The following is a 17,702-nucleotide window of genomic DNA, read 5'->3' as shown; positions in this document are numbered from 1 at the left end:
GAATCCCCTTAGTGTATTTTTATTTTATTTTTTTTTCCCCCCCCCCCGAGTGGTGGGGGAGGAGGGATAGTTTTCAGGGATCATCCGGGCGTGGTCTGATGCTCTCCAGCTGTGTCAGAACCATGCTTAATTCCCTGAAATCTTATTGGCAGGGAGGAGTCTGGAAAGTTCTGCGTGTGTAACTACGGGACAAGCTGAGGCTGCTGAGCTGAGAAAGGTGAAAAGTGTCACGTTGCTACAAAACGTTCTAAAATGCTGGGGAGCAGGCCAGACTAGGCTCAGATCAGGCCTGGAACTGGGCCCAGCAGCACCTCTGCAGAATCATCTGGTGACCTATCCTGTTTTTCTCTGGTTTATACTGGTGCCGTCCTGGGCGTCCTACGTCCTGCTCATTCCCAGCGTCATTTCAGCATCAGAACGAAGCAGCACGTACATGTGAACTGGCCTGGTTTGCGTTTAGGGATGGCAGCCATTTGGCCTGTTGACCTTCTCCTCTGACTGTGTTCATCACTCCTGCCTCACCGACGTCTCCAGGGCGGCAGGTGAAACTCACCAGTTTAGGGGCGGAGAAATTTTGAAGGCAGCTGCCTTGACAAAAAAGGGGACAATCATGAGAAACCAAATGTATTTCTGTGAGCCTTTAACAGCCATTTAAATGAAACACATTCTGTATCACTGAGTCACGGCCATGTGTAAAAACAGGCTCAATCCCACCGCCTGGTGCCAGGATGCTCCTCTCCACAGTACATCAGCTGCAACGGAGCATCTCATTTAAAAAAAAAAAAAAAAAAAATGGAAAAGTATAAATATACAAAATACCAAAACATTTATTTTATAAGTAATCCTAACATGGTTCTGAACTCAGTGAACAACAGACAAATGTACACAAAGGGAAACAAAATCCCTAAAAGTCATTTACAATGATATAAAAATAAGGTTCCCACCCGCAGCATAAAATTACAAACTGAAAACGGCTTGAGTAAAAGGCAGGACTTGTGCTGGCGGTGATCCATCAGGCCTGTACTTATGGTCATCGACCTCACTGGTGTGAAGTGATAGGTCTGGGATGGTCTGTGGGAGGGGCAGGGCGGGGCTCTGTGGGAGGGGCGGGGCTCTGTGGGAGGGGCGGGGCTCAGAGCTTCTGTAAGAAGCGCAGCACCAGGTCGCGTAGGGTGGCGCGCAGCGACTCGTTGCTGTCGCACACGATGTGTGTGCCGTCCTCCTCCAGCTGGATCAGCGTGTCCTCAGCCTGCAGGTGCAGGATGTGTCCATCTGGCGTGTCCTCCACCTTCACCTCCGTGATGCCATGCTTGCAGGGAGAGAAGTGACCGTCACAGCAGTCAATCACATTTCACTGAGGAGAGGTCAAAGCTTTTTTTTTGGTTAAATCAATACAGCAGAAACAAGTCAGGTTATGGGAGATGCTTTTAAACTTCAGTGAACATGTCGGTTCAGGCAACTTTGCCAGTGTCTTTAATGCTGCTAAATTGAAATTTGTCCCATTTCGTAGCAGCTCAGTTAAGCGCAGTATTTTTGGGCTTTTCTCTCGCTATCAGGGAAGCCTTCCGGTCATAAGACATTGCTGTGGCTGTTTAAATACCTGCTTCGGGAGAAGGGTTTTAAAACTTGTAATTACAAAGGATGTTTTCTTTTAATGATTTTTGGCAAAGTCAATAAGAAACTCAATAGTACTTTTTATCCCCCTGCCCACAGTTTAATGAGGCATCTTCTCATGAAAGCAGAAGATAAGTCAAACCACAGTAAATGGGGGGGGGGGGGCTGTCTTTGCCAGGTCAGGCTTTGTGGGAAGAAAATCCTGGGGAGGGGGGTGGCTTTGGCACTTGTGAGCTCTGTACTGAGAGGAGCTCCAGTCATGGTTTGGATTAAAGTGTCCCCCCGCCCCCCCACCTCTCTGAAGTGAGCCTGGTACTTGTGCACAGCCATCAAAGACACTACAAATGAAAGGGGGGGGGGGGGGGCAGCGCCTCACAAGCCCTCTCGAGCAGGAGGCCCATGCCGGCCCTTACAAACCAGCTTTAATTACTGCATGCCTGGAAGGGGGGTCTCTGTGGACCCCGCAGGGGACACAAAGGGACCAATCGAATCACTCATGGCTTCCCATTCGCCTGCTGCAAGCATGGAGTTGAAAGACAAACCGGGGGCGGCCTCAAAGCCCCCCTCCCATGGATTCCTGATTTAATTCGGTGTGGTCCGCTGGCTGCCTTGTGGCTTGTGCACGGATGCATTCCACTTTTCCTGTTCGACATGCGGATGGACGGCTACATGCTCCCTCCCAGCGCTGACATCCCATAACGGGCAGTGCCAGTTGCTGGCGACTTGCTTGTAGGGGCCGAGTTGCTCTTACTTCACATTGGGGCGGCACATTGGGGAGTGGCTCTCCTTTCACGTTTAAACAACGGCAGTACGGATAATGACTTCGCCTTCGCCCTACCAGCAGTGCCAGCTGCTCCATCTCTCACGATGGCGTTTCCCTGTCAACGGTGCTCCGTTAAACAGAGAAAACGGTATGGGGGGGGGGGGACTCCTTAGCGGAGAGGGTGAGAGCGCCGACGAGAAGGGCTTTGCCAGAGATTAGTGGTATATACCCAAATAGCCAGTTTCTAAGATGAAAGGGTTCACCTTGAGATCAGAGCAACACTGAGCTCAGCCAAGAAGCAGCAGTCCCTTCATGTGAGGACATTCCCCAGCAAGCATTTCATTTTCTCCTTAATTAGCGTCTGATCAATAGACAGACCAGGGCTGGACGCCCGCCAGGTCCTCCCAGCGGCCTGCGGGAAATGAAGAGATTTCTGTGGTCCTCGTAGCAATGGCCGGGCCTGAGTACCGTGAAAGCCAAGCGCCTTAGGACTGCGCAGAGGTCAGTGCGACACGCATTTATCCATAAGCAGGCTAACGGGCCCGCATCAGGAAGAGCTTGGTCACATGGGTGGTCACATGACTGAGCAGCAAAGTATCTTTGCTGGTATTTTGTCTTACAAGGGGTTTTAATATGACATTTATCAATGTTGGGGGAGCACTCATTTTGTGCAGTGTGTGTGTTGGGGGAGCTCTCACCTTGTGCAGTGTGTGTGTGTTGGGAGAGCTCTCACCTTGTGCAGTGTGGAGAGGGGGCTCTCACCTTGTGCAGTGTGTGTATGTGTGTGTGTTGGGGGGGTGCTCTCAGCTTGCGCAGTGTGTGTGTGTGTGTGGGGGTAGAGTGGGTGGCTCTCTCTTTGCGCAGTGTGTGTGTGTGTGTGTGTGGGGGGGGCTCTCACCTTGTGCAGTGTGTGTGTGTGTGTGTGTGTGCTCTCACCTTGCGCAGTGTGTGTGTGTGTGTGGGGAAGAGCGGGTGGCTCTCTCTTTGTGCAGTGTGTGTGGGGGGGGAAGAGCGGGTGGGTCTCACTTTGCGCAGTGTGTGTGTGTGTGTGTGTGTGTGTGTGTGTGTGTGGGGAGGGGGCTCACCTTGCGCAGTGTATGTGTGTGTGTGGGGAGGGGGCTCACCTTGCGCAGTGTATGCGTGTGTGTGGGGAGGGGGCTCTCACCTTGTGCAGTGTGGCCAGGAAGGGCTCGAGGGGCACTGCTCCGCTCAGAAGTGGCTTGGGCGCTCGCACCTCGGGGGGCTCCTCCACCACACGCTTGCGCTTCTTGCTGGGTGGTGCTGGGACGGGTTTGGGGGCCGGCTACATGGCATGATGGGAAACCAGCTGTGAGCAGCGGTCCTGACCCACCGGACTCACCTCCAGGTAACTAACGTGTGTTTCTGGTTACCAGCTGATCGCAGCATCTCAGTGCCAAATCCCACACTACCGGTCATCTCTAATCATCATCGTTAAAAAATTGTTTGAGTCTTATGTTAACCATAAAGGGGATCTAAACACAGGAAAACATGCTTGAAATTTGTATCTGAATTAGCCTTTAAGTTATTTAATCCGGAATGTGCCTGTCGACACATTTCACACCTTTATCTGTTACCCCCACGGTTGTGCTGTCAGGCATGAGAAGCCTTCAGTCCCTCATACCTCCTGAATAGGCACTTGCTTGGCATGCTAATTGTACCATTATTCCCACCCCCCCATCCTTAAACTTCTAGACTCGGCCAGCAGCCCCCAGAGCCCCCTTCCTGCCCCCTCCCTCCCACATACCTGCAGCACATGCTTGTTGTCCTTGGACTGCAGAACGGCCGAGACAGTTGCTACGGAGATGCCAGGCTTAATCTCCGAGGGCACCAGGGACTTGGCGAGCTGGGTGGGAGCAGAGTTTGGGAGTTTGGGTGGCTGTTATGTTGGGCATACCGGCGCACCCTGGGTGCGAGGCCTAGGGAGGCCTGAGGAGGAGGGCTAGGGGGTCACTGATTAATGACGCCCTGGCAGAATGAGGCACCAGCGCAGACAGAGGGAGAGACGCTGTGTCACACACAGTTAAACACAGTCAAACACTCACACAGACCTGCACTCATATCTATGTGGGGACTGTCCATTCATTTCTATGGGCAAAACCCTAATCCCAGCAATGACAACCTTAATCCAGTCCTACCCAGGCTTAACCTTAACCATAAGTAACCAAACAGAATACATGTCTTTTGCCATTTTAAGTTTTTTGAGTGCAGTTTTTTTTTTTTATTATAAAAATTGAATTTCTCCTTGTGTAGACTGAAAAAATGGTCCCCACAATGTCGAAATAACAGGTTATCACACTGAGGGGATGTTTGGTTCCCACAATGTAATGTTTACCTGGATCACATGCACGGAAAGCCACATAACGCACACACAGTATCACACGCGCACACATACATGTATAGCGCCACATAATACACAGCATGCACACAGTCACATACACACAGAGTCACAGAGTCTCACACACATACATGCAGAGACACACAGAGCTGCTGGTTCTCTCTCCCATCTGCTGTTATCTGAGCTCCTCGGCCTGGAAACCGTCACCCATTTCTCAGACTGAATGTCTCGCATAATCCAGTTTCATCCTCTGTCAGATGAACTCTTCTCCCTTCTCTGCCCCCAACCCCCCCCGCCCCCCCCCCCCCGCCCCCACCCACCTCGGGCAGCAGCTGGATGCGCTCATACCGCCGGCGGAAGGGCAACCCCAGCACGGAGCAGCGGCGGTAGGGCATGGGCGGAGGCTGCAGCTCCAGCATGAGGTCGGAGCGGTGGACCTGCGATGGCGGGGGCTGGGTGTACTGCTCAGGGCAAACCACATGCAGCGGCTGCGGGGAGAGGCGGGAGGGGTGCAGAGGATTGTGGGAAGAGAGAGTAAGCGGGGGGTAAAAGGGAGAGACGTTCTAGTAAACAAACATAGAACTATCACGAGTATTACAAGCAGAAAGGCCAAGAGAAGATAAGGTACCTGGACTTCCTTCAGCAGCTTGGGCACCTGGTGGAAGTTGAGGCGGGTATCGATGGGGCAGTACACACACTTCATGGCCAGCGGCTGATAGGGGGCCAAGGCATCCAAGTAGGAGAAATCAGGCTCTGTGGGGGGGTGAGGGTGGTGCTGGTTAGTGTCCCCGTCACTCTGCATATCGGTCTGTTATATTCCACCATGGGGGCTGCTCTTCATGGATTCACAAAGCTCACTTGTTTTTGTGGGAGGAGGGGGGGGGGCCTTTGCTCTGACAAAATCGGAATCATGTATAACAAAGCGGGCACTCAGCTGAGCTGCCATCAACCGCCTCCGTATAACACAGGGAGGGGGCAGCGAGGTTCTAGTTAAGTGCCTATTTTCAGGCCTTTGACGAGAGCCCCCCCTCCCGCGTACCGACCCATAAACCTTTGCCGGCCCTCCCCCGGTCCTGCTTGGCAATCAGCAGGTCAGCCCGCCTGCCATATGGCAGCTTCTCACCGGTGAAGATGATGGTGTTCAGGCTGGACTTGCCCCAGAGCTCCACAAAGTGCACGGCGTCTCCGAAGCGAAGTGATGGGTGGCCTGTGAAGACCACGCAGGGCTGCCGGAAGTCAGCGCTGAAGTCGCCGTGGATGCTGGGGTAGTGTTTCAGCTTGTTGGTCTGGATCAGCTGCAGGGAAGGGCGGGGGATTTATGTAAGGGGGCATCGGAGCTCGCTCCGGGCCCCCTGTGCACATTCTTCAAGCTTGACTGAAATCAAATTTGAATTTATGAATAAACTCCCCATTGGTGTCCTTTAGCTGCTCGCATTAAGTACAAGACCTTGGTGCTGGAGCACATCGCCACCTATGGTCAGCTAGCGAAGGTCTCCAGGTGATTTTTTCACCATATGAAATCAAGTCTTGTATGTTTTCATCCCTGGCCCTCTGGTAGTAGAACAAGTCACCCCTCAAGTAGCACTTTGTGATCCACATCTTCTGGAAACACCTCAATTACGGTCATCCTACCACTGACCCTGGAAGCTCTCTGACTTCACTGGGCACAAATAGATGCTCTGGTCTCCTACTTTGTACTTAGACTTATGCTGGATTCTATTTGACCTGGTAACTCGTAAATTTCCGAGTTCCTAGTCAGAAATTTCAACTGGAACGACCCCTAAAGTCGGAATTCTGACTCAGAAAGTTGGAGCAATCCAACATAACCCCAAGCTCAGAATTAAAGATGGCTGCAGCCTTCATCAACAGAAGTGAAAGTTGTAATTTTATACTGTTTAGTAGCACTTACGTCTTATTTGTGGCTCATTAAATCAGTCGTATACACAGTACTGTCCATTTGCTATCTGTGTTACAGTGTTTTATGAGCAAAATACCGCGTAATGTGCCATTATCCACTGATATTGCTAACAATGGCTAACAATTAAATAACTGGGGCCCGTTTCATTAAGCAGGATTACTGCTTAAGTGGATAACTTGTAGGATTTAATGTAGTCTGGGCTAAATGTAAGTGAACGAGGATACAGGCCATTTAAACTGGGGTAAATTAAATCCGACAAGTTATCCAGGTAAGTAAGGAATCTAGCTTTTTGAGACGTGTCCCAGGTACTGCTGCATGGCTTTCCGGCTACTTGTACTGGAAAGCTGATAACTTGTGTGTGACGTCATTGTCAGCTCCAAGTTCCGAAACATTAGTTTCTCCTAGACTCACTTGGTGTTATTTATTTGATTAGCTTTTCCGACATTATGCACTATGCTGTAATGCAGAATTTCTCAAACCAGTCCTTGGGGGCCCTCAGACGGCCACGTTTTTGCTCTCTCTCAGCTCCTGCAAAAACACGGACTGTCTGGCAGGGAGCTGGGAGGGAGCAAAAACACACACTGTCTGGCAGGGAGCAAAAATACGGACTGTCTGAGGGTCCCTGAGAACCGGGTTAAGAAACACTGATGTGATGCACAATTCTTGCTCCTTCCTGCACTTGTTACTGGTTACTCATTGGCAAAGCCTAACTGCTCTTGTACCAATGCTGTCTACTTGACTGCTGCATTCTTATCTGGACGTGTCTACTAAATAAATGTCAATTTAAACTACGGATCTGCAGCTCCGCCATGCTTATATTCTGGATTTCCTTGCTAACATCTTCAGACGCCAAACCAGCAGGATGCCTGCCTGTCCACCATCAGACCCCAAAACAGAACGCCACCCCCCGCCCCTGCCCCTCGCCCAGCAGGAATGCTCTGGACAGCCTCACCTCCGCGTGAGGGAACGGTGGCTCTGGAAGGTAAACCTTGGATTGCTTGTTTTGGCAGAGCCTGGGAAACAAGTGGGAGACGTGAGAGGGATCAGGTGGTGAGTGGCATCAGATGTGACACAGGAAGCGGCGAGTGTCACATGGACACCAAGCGGGCGGACCTACCACTCGGCGAAGATCTGCGAGAATTCCAGAGAGCTGTTGGCCACGGGTGAGATGAAGTAGAACGGCGTGGAGCCCAGGTTGGCCGAGTCGATGAACTGGTACAGGCACTCCAGCAAGTCGTAAATCACTCCCGACGGGTAGCAGGGGATCAGCACGTTGCCCCCAGCGCGGATCGTCATGGCTACAGGAGCGATGGGAGTCAGAGAGAGACTGCTTACAATGTGTGAGAGAGAGGACCCCCTCCCTCCACAATGACAGCCCCCTAACCAACAAGATATTCCTGCAGGAAGAGAATATTCTCAGCCCAATCCTAGGTTCTAACTACCACCATGTGGGCTGACAGAACTAGGCCCGTATCCAGGCAACTGCTTTGCTATTTTTTACTTTTTTTTTTAAATACCATTTGCTGAAGTTTTTTTTAATAACAGAAAATACATCTAAAAGCCAGGTCATTGTTTTCTAAACTAGGGCCAAATAAAAACCAACAGGTCAGGTCTGGGTTATAGACTGTCCACTAAGTGAATCATTTCCCAATGGCAACCTTTCATTCTGTATATCAGGCATCTCTTTGGAGAACCCATCACAAAGGAGGAATTTTATTTACACAGAAATGTTCTGAGGGCAGAAGGAACAATGACTGGTTCAGAGATATAACCAATAAAATTGTAGAAGGGGTGGGTCCAAACAGCGAGAGGAGGTGGGACCAACCAATCAGATGTCTTGGTCCCACCTTCTCTAGTTGCTTGGACCCACCTCCAACTCCCATGAGCCACAAAGTAGTTCAGTTACTAATCCTGCACAAACCTGATGTAGTCTACAGGCAAATGCAACCTGGATAAGGACATACAAGAAATGTCTGTAGAAAGTACCAGAAGATGTAGGAGTCTTATTAAACAAATCAATGTTACATAATCATCTGGAACTACACTGATAGTGGGTGGCGCTGGAGGGCGTGACCTTTACCCAGATTGCTGCAGAACTCTCCCAGCATCCCATCTGGGTTGGCGGTCGGGATCTGGGTGAGGCCAGTCAGAATGAGGACGTCGCTGTTCTTCAGGGAGCTCTGGTCCATGGGCTGGGAGGGAAACACAGCAGTGCTTAGACTTGAGCCCACTTCCTTCTCTGGAGCCGAACGCATTCATGAGTTGGACAGACTGCAGTCACAGCCAGACCCAGCAGGCGAGTGCCCTGGCAGTGAAGGACTTACTGCTTATCCTTTGATTCTCAGGATCCGTAGGTTTCCCTACATTTTCATTAGCCTTGTCTATTGATGGACCCAGCAACTTACTTGGGGGTGTGTCGTAAGGAGGGAGGAGCCAGAGACATAGGCCACCTTCTCATAATGTGATTGGATGATCCAGTTAGAGCTGCCCAATGAGTAGCCTGAGCTGAGGGGCGTGACTTGCACAGCACCAAACAACTCCTGGAGATTGAAGAGGACAAACTGAAGCTTTACGACATGAAATACAGCCAAATATAAGAGTTGACACAATTTAGGACAACGTATATACAGTCGTCCCTCACCACTTCGCGCTTCAACTTTCGCGACTTTCGCGCTTCACTATATCGCGGTTTTTTGTATATTCATTAAAAAGTTGATCGAGACAGTGAAAATGATACATCGCTACGCATCGGAAGCATCTTTGCTCTTCGTAATTTAATGTACAATACTAAAAATATGAGTAATACGCGTGTAACTGTCATGATCTGCCTGTACGATCCTCGTTTGCCACACCCCCTTATTAACCACGTGTGCTACCCCGATCGTGACCAGCTGCTTTCTGTCAATTTGATTCCTCTGGTGTATTTAAGTCCATGTCAGAGTCTGTAACCCCAGGTCTGTCATTGACGTTTTGATGTTACATGTTCCTGCGTCCTGCATTTGGAGTGATTCCAAATAAACCCTTCGATCCTGATTCCTCGTCTCTCCGTTCCTGCTTCCGTGTCCAGCAATCATAACGGTAATGGTGACTAAAGGGTGTTATCTCATGTCTAGAGGGCTCTAATAATGTTAAAAACCGTATTTAGAAGGTCGCAAACAGGTTCTCTATGCTCCAACTACGAAAATATTCGATTTATAAATAACAAATCCTACTTCGCGGAAATTCACTTATCGCGGTAGAGTCTGGAACTGATTAACCACGATAAACGAGGACTGACTGTACAGCTAGATTCCATTTTAATTACTCTCAAAGTATTTGCAAAATGCAAATGTAAAACCGTGACTCAGTTCAGAGAAATCAGGAGCAGGGTGTAGAAAGGCATGCCAAGTGATTCAGGTGGAGGTCGGAGGGACACCCACCACTTTCTGAGAGTAGCCCACCAGCTGCACCTTGCTGAGGGCCGAATTGACCTCCTGCAGGCTGTAGCAGCGTTTCCACGTCCAAACATCCACGGCCTCCTTCAGGGGCCCGGGGAGAAGCCTGAATGCACACAAGCGTACCCTCAGTATACCTCACCAAGTCTTCATGCCCACACCTAAAACCACACCAGCCCACAAGCTCCCCCCCCCGACCTACAGGGTTTCAGTGGGATGCTCAGACATTTCTGTAGGATAAAGCACATCTGACAGTTCATTAGCCCGTCCTTTAGAACAAGAACACATCAAGCGAAAGCTTATGGGAACACGATACAGTTAATTAACTAATTAGGGGAATTTAAGCAGGTAAATGGGATAGAATGTGAAAGCACAAGTGCTAAAAAATAAATAAATAAAAAACGACAGACTTTCCAGCCACTATGCTTCTCGTTAAAGGCCAATGACACCCCCACCCCTTTTAACAGAGTGTTTTTGTACAGTTCCAGGTTTAATAGAGTTACATGTAGTTTGAAGCTCCGTCTGATTTAAGTCACACACAGAACAGTATTTTTGGTGCAGAAACTGGACCCACTCAGCTCCAACAGGATAAGAGTAACGGCGTGTTTTTACTTATATATATTTTTAAATATACGTCTTTGTATCAGCGTCTGCTGTCAGAGTTGTGTTATTCTTGGAACATATTCAATTATGAAATATACGCAGTGCAGTCTGCACTGTGCCCATTTATAATTCGTGCCATGACAATGACCCAGAGCAGAAACAGCAGTCAATTCTGCTTCATTCAAACTCCTCTCATTCTCGAAATTCCATTTATAACATGTGCCGTCACCTACAAACCATTGGCAAAATATGACAATTGCTTTCTTTTCTTTTTTTTTTATAAACACAGCTTAACTTCATCAACTCACCACTTCAACTCAAAATACCTTTGCATTTCTTTGTTCTTCCAGCAGGTGGCAGACTGCGCTTTGGGGACTCTTTCCATGAAGTTGACCAACTCCTCCATCAACAGCCTTCGACAGAAACAGAAGCAGGCATGAGAAATCTCACAAGTTTGCCACTGCGAGGGTCTGCGGTCTGCTGGGCCCAGTGACGTGGCACAACACAACACCTTGTAAAGGGCCTCATTCACCTTGTTTCAGGATCTGCAAAACTTACGTCGTAAGAAGACCTGACAGAATGACCGTGCAGACCAACACAGCTGCATTAAACACCAGTAGTGATTTAGAGGCAGGTGTTGAGAGCTTCAGGATTACATTATTACAAGTTATTAATACAATCCCTTCAAATGGGAATGTGGGGATTATGCGAACTGCGCACAGGGGCATAAAGTCAGGCTGACAAAACTGACGTCCATCTCAAAAGTTTAATATCAATCGATCCCCTGGCTGTACTCCAGGAACCCAGCCACGGTCTCTGGGGGATGGGGTGGGGTGGTTACAGGTTATTGACAAAGCGGTGCTTTAGAGGTGCTTTCAAAGGCAGCGATCCTGCAATAATCAATCCGCCTTCCATCCTGGGATGTAAACGTTTCACCATCTGCCTTTTCAGATACATCGAAAAATCCTTCAAAAAGGTGCCTAAAATGGCTACATCTGCACCGACCTTTATCATCAATCAAAATCATGAAAGACCACAGTCTCCGATAGAGCACCGGAATAAGCAATGGCACACCTATCAGCCAATCACAAGAAGTTATAGTGACTGGGTAAAAAAAATTAAAAATAGGAAAAGCAAGCATGCCTATTGGTAATTCACAAGAAAGGGGGGGGGAGCAATGACACGCTTACCGGCCAATCTGCAGGGTGGGCTCTGTAGCATAGACAGTGCCAGTGAAGCCAGGGTGCTCTGTGATGTAGGGTAGGGCCATCATGCAGTGGTAGTTGGAGATCAGGATGACATCAATAGTGGACAAGTCCAGCAGCTCTCTCTGCAGAGGAAGACACAGATGAGAATGCATATCTTTGACCTGTCACCGTATCCCTTGTTCTTATACTTTGTCAAGTCCCCCCCCCCACAACCTTGTCAGAGGAAACAAAAAAAATGGCTAACTCAGTCTTCTGCCAAGCCCCCCGAGTCCAGGCCACATGGTGTCTCAAAGTCAAGCCTCTAAAGACAAATCTGGAAGAATGCTGATGAAGCAGCCAGCTCTGCAAGATGTCAGGCTCGCTTCTGAAAGCAGGCACCTGCCTGCCCTGCGATTACGGCACTGCGAAAAATAACCCACTTAACGCGCTCTTGCTAGTGCCAGCTCCCACGACCAAATGCTCATCCACAGCTAAATGTTCTCACATTGACAATCAGATCCTATTGGTGCTCCAGTATTTGGTCGTGGGAGTGGTAAAGCACCACCGCTTGCTCACCTCTGGCAGACAGAACTCCGGCAGAGAGTCCACAAACACGCGGCCTGCACACTCCTTCAGCTCCTACAATCCAGGGGAGGAGGAGGACCAATTGAGGTACATGCTAGAACCCACATCCAGCTCTAATGCGTACAACTGCTTAATGCAAAGACTTACTTTTTCCAGTGCAATAGTGCCATCTTTAGACACCCATCCGGGGAGTTTGGATAATCTTGGGCTGTAAACACAGGACAGCCAAATTTCTATATGTAATAATCCAAGGCAGTATTTCTCAAACTGGTCCTTGGAGACCCCCAGAGAGTATAGGTTTCTGCAAAAATGTGAACAGTCCAGCAGGGACTGGGAGGGAGCAAAAACATGAACTGTCTGGGAGTCCCAGAGAACCGGGCTGATAAATACTGTTCTAAAGAACAACCAATATATTAACAGTGAAAGCACATTATAAAGCATAATACTTATAAAACATTTACACTGTATTGTAAAAATAAGAAAGAACATGCAAGAGGGTGACGCTTCACAAGGGGTACCTATGCCATGCTATATGGGCATCTCTCTCACCTGTGTACCAGGGGCAGTGGGAGAAAATGTAGGGCTGATGTCATGTCCAAGCCACAGTCCAGCATGATGGTAGTGGATTTGAATTTGAGGACATTGCATGGCAACGTTGGGTGACCTGACAAACAATACTAACACCACAGACGAATATTAATTGTTGCCTTTTGGTGCAATACGCGAGATTGTAATACAGGGTAGATATTATATACCAAATGCATTCAAAAAATATGACATCGTTTTCCAGCTGGCAAGTAAGCGTCTACAGAATAAATCGTATTAAAAATTTATGATGACGTGTATTGTAATAAATGGTTTATGCAGAGAAGTCATTGATCTAAAAACTGATCATTCTTTAGTCGTCTACGTTTTCTCTGTAATGGTTATCAATTCGATTTACTAGCCCAAACTATAAACCAAGTATGATTGTTAACTTAAAATGTTAACAGTACAGGAAGCTAATATGATCAAAGCACACAGTGAAGTTCACACATTAACTAGCTTACTAGCTAAAATGCATCAACGCCATTCATTATTTGTTTTACAATTAATCAGCAAATCTATTTTGTTAGACGAAATAACATAACGTCACACAAAACAGACGCGTATGCAAAGAAAAAAAAAGTAACTCACCAATTTCATATTTCCAAATGAATATATTCAGGTTATCAAGCAGACTTTCTACTTTTCGATCTGCTATCGTAAAACCATAATTTCAGTGCAATTTACGGCCAATACAGTGGTGCTGGGATTTGTAGTTTGAGCTCGCGGCAGGCAAGTACTGAGAGACAACTAGTTTGTTGGTTTGCGGTCGAAGGGAATTGTAGTCTTTAACGACCCTGTATTCCCCCCGACTCCCCGTCCCCTTCAAACCTTAGAAAGAACTACCAATCCGGCGCAATCATCATCATCATCATCACCATCCAGCTTTCTGATGTTCATGTCAATATGGCTTCTGTCAGACAAAGACAAGTCAGTCTCGCCTCTGACTGAAATCAAATAAGGCCGGAGGAATTTGAGAGAAAATACTGGCGCATGTTTAGTGTTGGCGAAACGGAGAAAAGGGAGTTATTGTGGGTTTACTGTATAATCCACGTATTAAATGGTGTGGTGGACAGAGGCCCTGACTGGATTCACTGTTAAAGGTAAGAGCTGCTGTAAGATTAATATTACTGTTAGCTTACCGTGGGTAGCCAGCTAACCAGCAGGCGGGCCCGACCAGATAAGCTAGTTAACTATGTATATTTAGACTGCTGGGACAATCGTATCTGAAATGCAAATCCTAATCGGGATAATAAATATAACTGTAGAAAGTAAACTGCGTCCGACTCAATGTCGATTGCTTAACTAGGTAGATAGAAGAAGCTATGTGCATAGTTAACCGGGTGAACGTGTACTAACTGTACTAACAGTTAACCGAGAGTCTTTCATTTCGCCTGTACGGAAAAGTACGATGTGAGATCGGTGATCTCCGGACGATTCCGGTCACTGAACTAGTTCAGCTGCCTGGTTATAGATGGGGACCAGGTAAGTTAACTGAACAGCCTGCCTGGGTATGAAGGACGCCGACCGGCGCCGTATGCTCCCCGCCAGCGGACTTCTCTTGGGGACATAAAGTGGGCGTTATCCGACGTCTTGGCATTACTTTTAACTTTTGCGATTAACACCCAAAAGGGGCATTTTCGTTAATCAGAAAATGGGAAAATGTTGGCAGTTTTGTTTATTTGATTAGTTTTGCACGGCGGCCGTAGCACTATGGGCGTTTCTGGGATACACTGTACAGGCACTTATCTGACTACATGCGCAACGTGCGAGACTAATACGCCGTTTTGTGCTTTATACACAGCTCGGGTTGCACAACAGGTTTGGGTTAATATGTAGGGACTCTGCATTACACAGCATTTCGTGTTCATGTAAATGCAGACACTGTTTGGGCTCTTACTGTGGAGAAGCTACATAGCTGCTGAAATGATCCTGAAGATGACCCCTGCATGCACATATAACTCCTGCATTAAGAATTAAGCTTTAGTTTGAGGTTTTAAATGCGTCAATGGGACCTGCGTGTGCACACTATAAGCTTTTAACGCTATCTGCAAACGTAAATATCTTGTGTATTTTTGTATATTATGCATGCCGTAAATGCTGACCTGGTCATGTTATGAATCTAGACTAGAAATTGGTAGCACGCGATCCTTTTTTTCATTTATGACCGACTTTATGTTGAATAAAACGTTAAAGTTTTGATATGTAAATCTCGTTCATTGTAATTTACTCCAATGACATCAAACATGAATAATGATAGAAAATGAACAGTGAGATGCAAGCCTTCCATTTTTCCAGACTGGATGTGATTTTATTTGTATCTGGTACAGATTCGATTGACATTTACAGCAAGACACAACCGGAACGTCCGGAGGAGATGACCTAGTCTGTAGACATTTATCAGATGACTGAGTATTTTTGGTCTCTCATGATAAATGCCACTGCATTTAGAGGAGCCTAAATGTCTTTTCCTCAGAATGTTTTTTAGACAATGCTAAATTTTCTGTTTTATGTCAGAGGGGATTAACATGATAATTCCGCTCAAGAAAACGTATTAATTCGATAGCTGATGTGTGGTTTTCATAAACCGCCCACCAGTTTCTCCGTGGCAGACAAACATATAAACACGTGAACAGCAAAAGAGCTTCCAGTTCACCCAAAGAGCTTGTGTTTGAAACAACCTGCAGCTCTTGAGAAGTGAGGCTACCCTCTGAGACATCATGCGGCTCCTGTCAATGGGTGGTTGAGGTGCTAGTCAGCCCTCATGCATGATGTCCACGGGCCTCCTGAAAGCTCCTGTCAGCTGGGCCGTGCTTTGGGTTGAACAAGGAATGTAGACTTATAGCTATGACCAGTCAACTGGAGATGAAGGCTCTGCTGTTGACACCCTCCCTTCCCGTGATGAGTCCTGGGATTATCAGCTTCATACTTCAGGGCGTTTCAACCTGTAATTTGACAGGAAAGTCACACCTGCGGTGCCTAGGGATGGCAGCCTGGAAGTGTTCCTTTTATGACTTGCACTCATTTTCATATGGCTTGCAAGTTTGAACAAATATAGACTTTGGAGGAATGGAGCCTTTGGATGGAGGTGTGATGGTTCGATCAGAAGCTGTAAGACGCCCAGGCCTGTGAACATAGAAACTCATGAATCCATCCATCACTGTACAGGATGCTTTATATGAGAGTCTGTACTAGGAGAAACACTGCAAGACAGATGTTCTTCAGGTAGTACTTAACATGTGAAAGCAGAGATTCACATATTTATCTAAGGGTAACTAAATGGACTAAACGCACATTTCAAAGAGCTTGGTAATAAACCAGCTTAACCTTCGGCCTCAAACAGCCACCTTGGTAAGCTCAAGCTTAGGTGGTTGGCGTATAAATATTGTGTCATTTTAGCTACGGCTGGGAGCAGAGGGACTTGTGCATTGTGGGAACACTGTATATGGCTAATATAGCCACTCCTGGGGGTGGGGGGCTGCTGCTTCAGCTATTGTTGATGTGTGGGCTTGCTGCTGAGTTGTTTAATCCAATGCCATAAACTCCCAAAGTGGGAGACGCTTGAAAGCCGTGTTGTGACACGTGCATGTTTGTGCATAAATCTCTGTTCCCGCGTTTTGCTGAGTGAAGATTTATAAACACAATTGACCAGCAGCAGTCAGCAGGATTGCCTAACCCACCCATCCCCCCCCCCCCCCCAATCACTCCACCAGTGCTTTCAGGATTTTTGTTTGTTTGTTTATTTATTTAATAAAAGGTGGGAAAGTGGTGAGTGCAGGAAGGAAGAGGGGAAGCGACGTAAGCAGGATCTGCCCGCGTGTCGCGGGGCTCCGCAGGAGTCGGCTCGGATCTCACCTGGCATTTCATTTTTGCCCCCATTATTTCTCCCCTCCACTCTCCCGAGGAACAAGAAACCAAGGACAGGGCCGGCGATACCTCTAATGTACTGGATGAATTCCATATCTTAGTTGAAAGCAGTATGCTGGAGCGCGTAAGCCTGTCTCGTTGGGTTGGTTGGCTGACATTTTGTCGGACTTTCTGCGAACCGCAGTCCGTATTGCAGCCTGCAGTCTGATGTTAGCTGCCCAGCTCCTAAAGCCTTTGTTGCCGATAAGTCAAAAGTGCGCATCTGGGTCGAATTTCTCTGCAGCTGGACATAATGTCCGCTTTTATTTACACTGTTTAGGTTAATGGTTAACTGGTATAATTTGTTTAGATTAACGTTCGAAGAAAATGTAGGAAATGTGACTGCATTATCTGTGTGTGTGATAATCTCCTTATACGGGTTTTTAAATTAGGTTTTTGTCTTTTTTTCGTAACACACTCCTCTCAAGCTGGTAACAGGTTAACAGTATGATTTAGTACTTTTAATCCTGTTATTCAGTTACGTGTGGAAGAGAAGAATCGGCCAAAGGACCTGGCGCCAGATCAGCAGAGTATAAGCAGAGTGCAAAGACTTGTCTGGCAAGATGAGAGCACCTCAAAGACTTAGAATGCCAGGAGAAGGTGTGTGTTGAGTGTCTCAGAGCCGCCTTGTAGATAAGGGGGCAGTAGCAACAATGATAATAGCATCTGGTATGATCATTTGTTTGGTTTTGGGAGGGGGCTGTGGTTGATGGGGGTTGAGGGTTACAGAAGGGACACCGTCCCCCGAATC

The 17,702-nt window shown here is 47.6% G+C and overlaps 1 protein-coding gene across 1 annotated transcript; it reads right to left on the bottom strand.

The window, feature by feature from the left end:
• Positions 1–811: 811 nt before the first annotated feature.
• ints9 (integrator complex subunit 9) lies at positions 812–14,130 on the bottom strand. The gene is made up of 17 exons (XM_048985613.1): positions 13,637–14,130; positions 13,010–13,137; positions 12,608–12,668; positions 12,452–12,514; positions 11,879–12,018; positions 11,015–11,101; positions 10,071–10,191; positions 9,057–9,191; positions 8,732–8,843; positions 7,769–7,949; positions 7,604–7,664; positions 5,857–6,028; positions 5,362–5,486; positions 5,054–5,221; positions 4,143–4,241; positions 3,543–3,680; positions 812–1,309 (listed from the first exon to the last, which is right to left on the bottom strand). Exons 1-17 carry the CDS (start codon positions 13,643–13,645, stop codon positions 1,133–1,135), a joined length of 1,977 nt encoding a protein of 658 aa, XP_048841570.1. The 5' UTR covers positions 13,646–14,130; the 3' UTR covers positions 812–1,132.
• Positions 14,131–17,702: the final 3,572 nt, after the last annotated feature.

The sequence above is a fragment of the Brienomyrus brachyistius genome, chromosome 19, assembly GCF_023856365.1.
Source record: "Brienomyrus brachyistius isolate T26 chromosome 19, BBRACH_0.4, whole genome shotgun sequence".
Taxonomy (NCBI): Eukaryota; Metazoa; Chordata; class Actinopteri; order Osteoglossiformes; family Mormyridae; genus Brienomyrus; species Brienomyrus brachyistius.
Note: the sequence above shows the minus strand (reverse complement) of the source record. Positions and strands in the feature narration are given on the sequence as shown.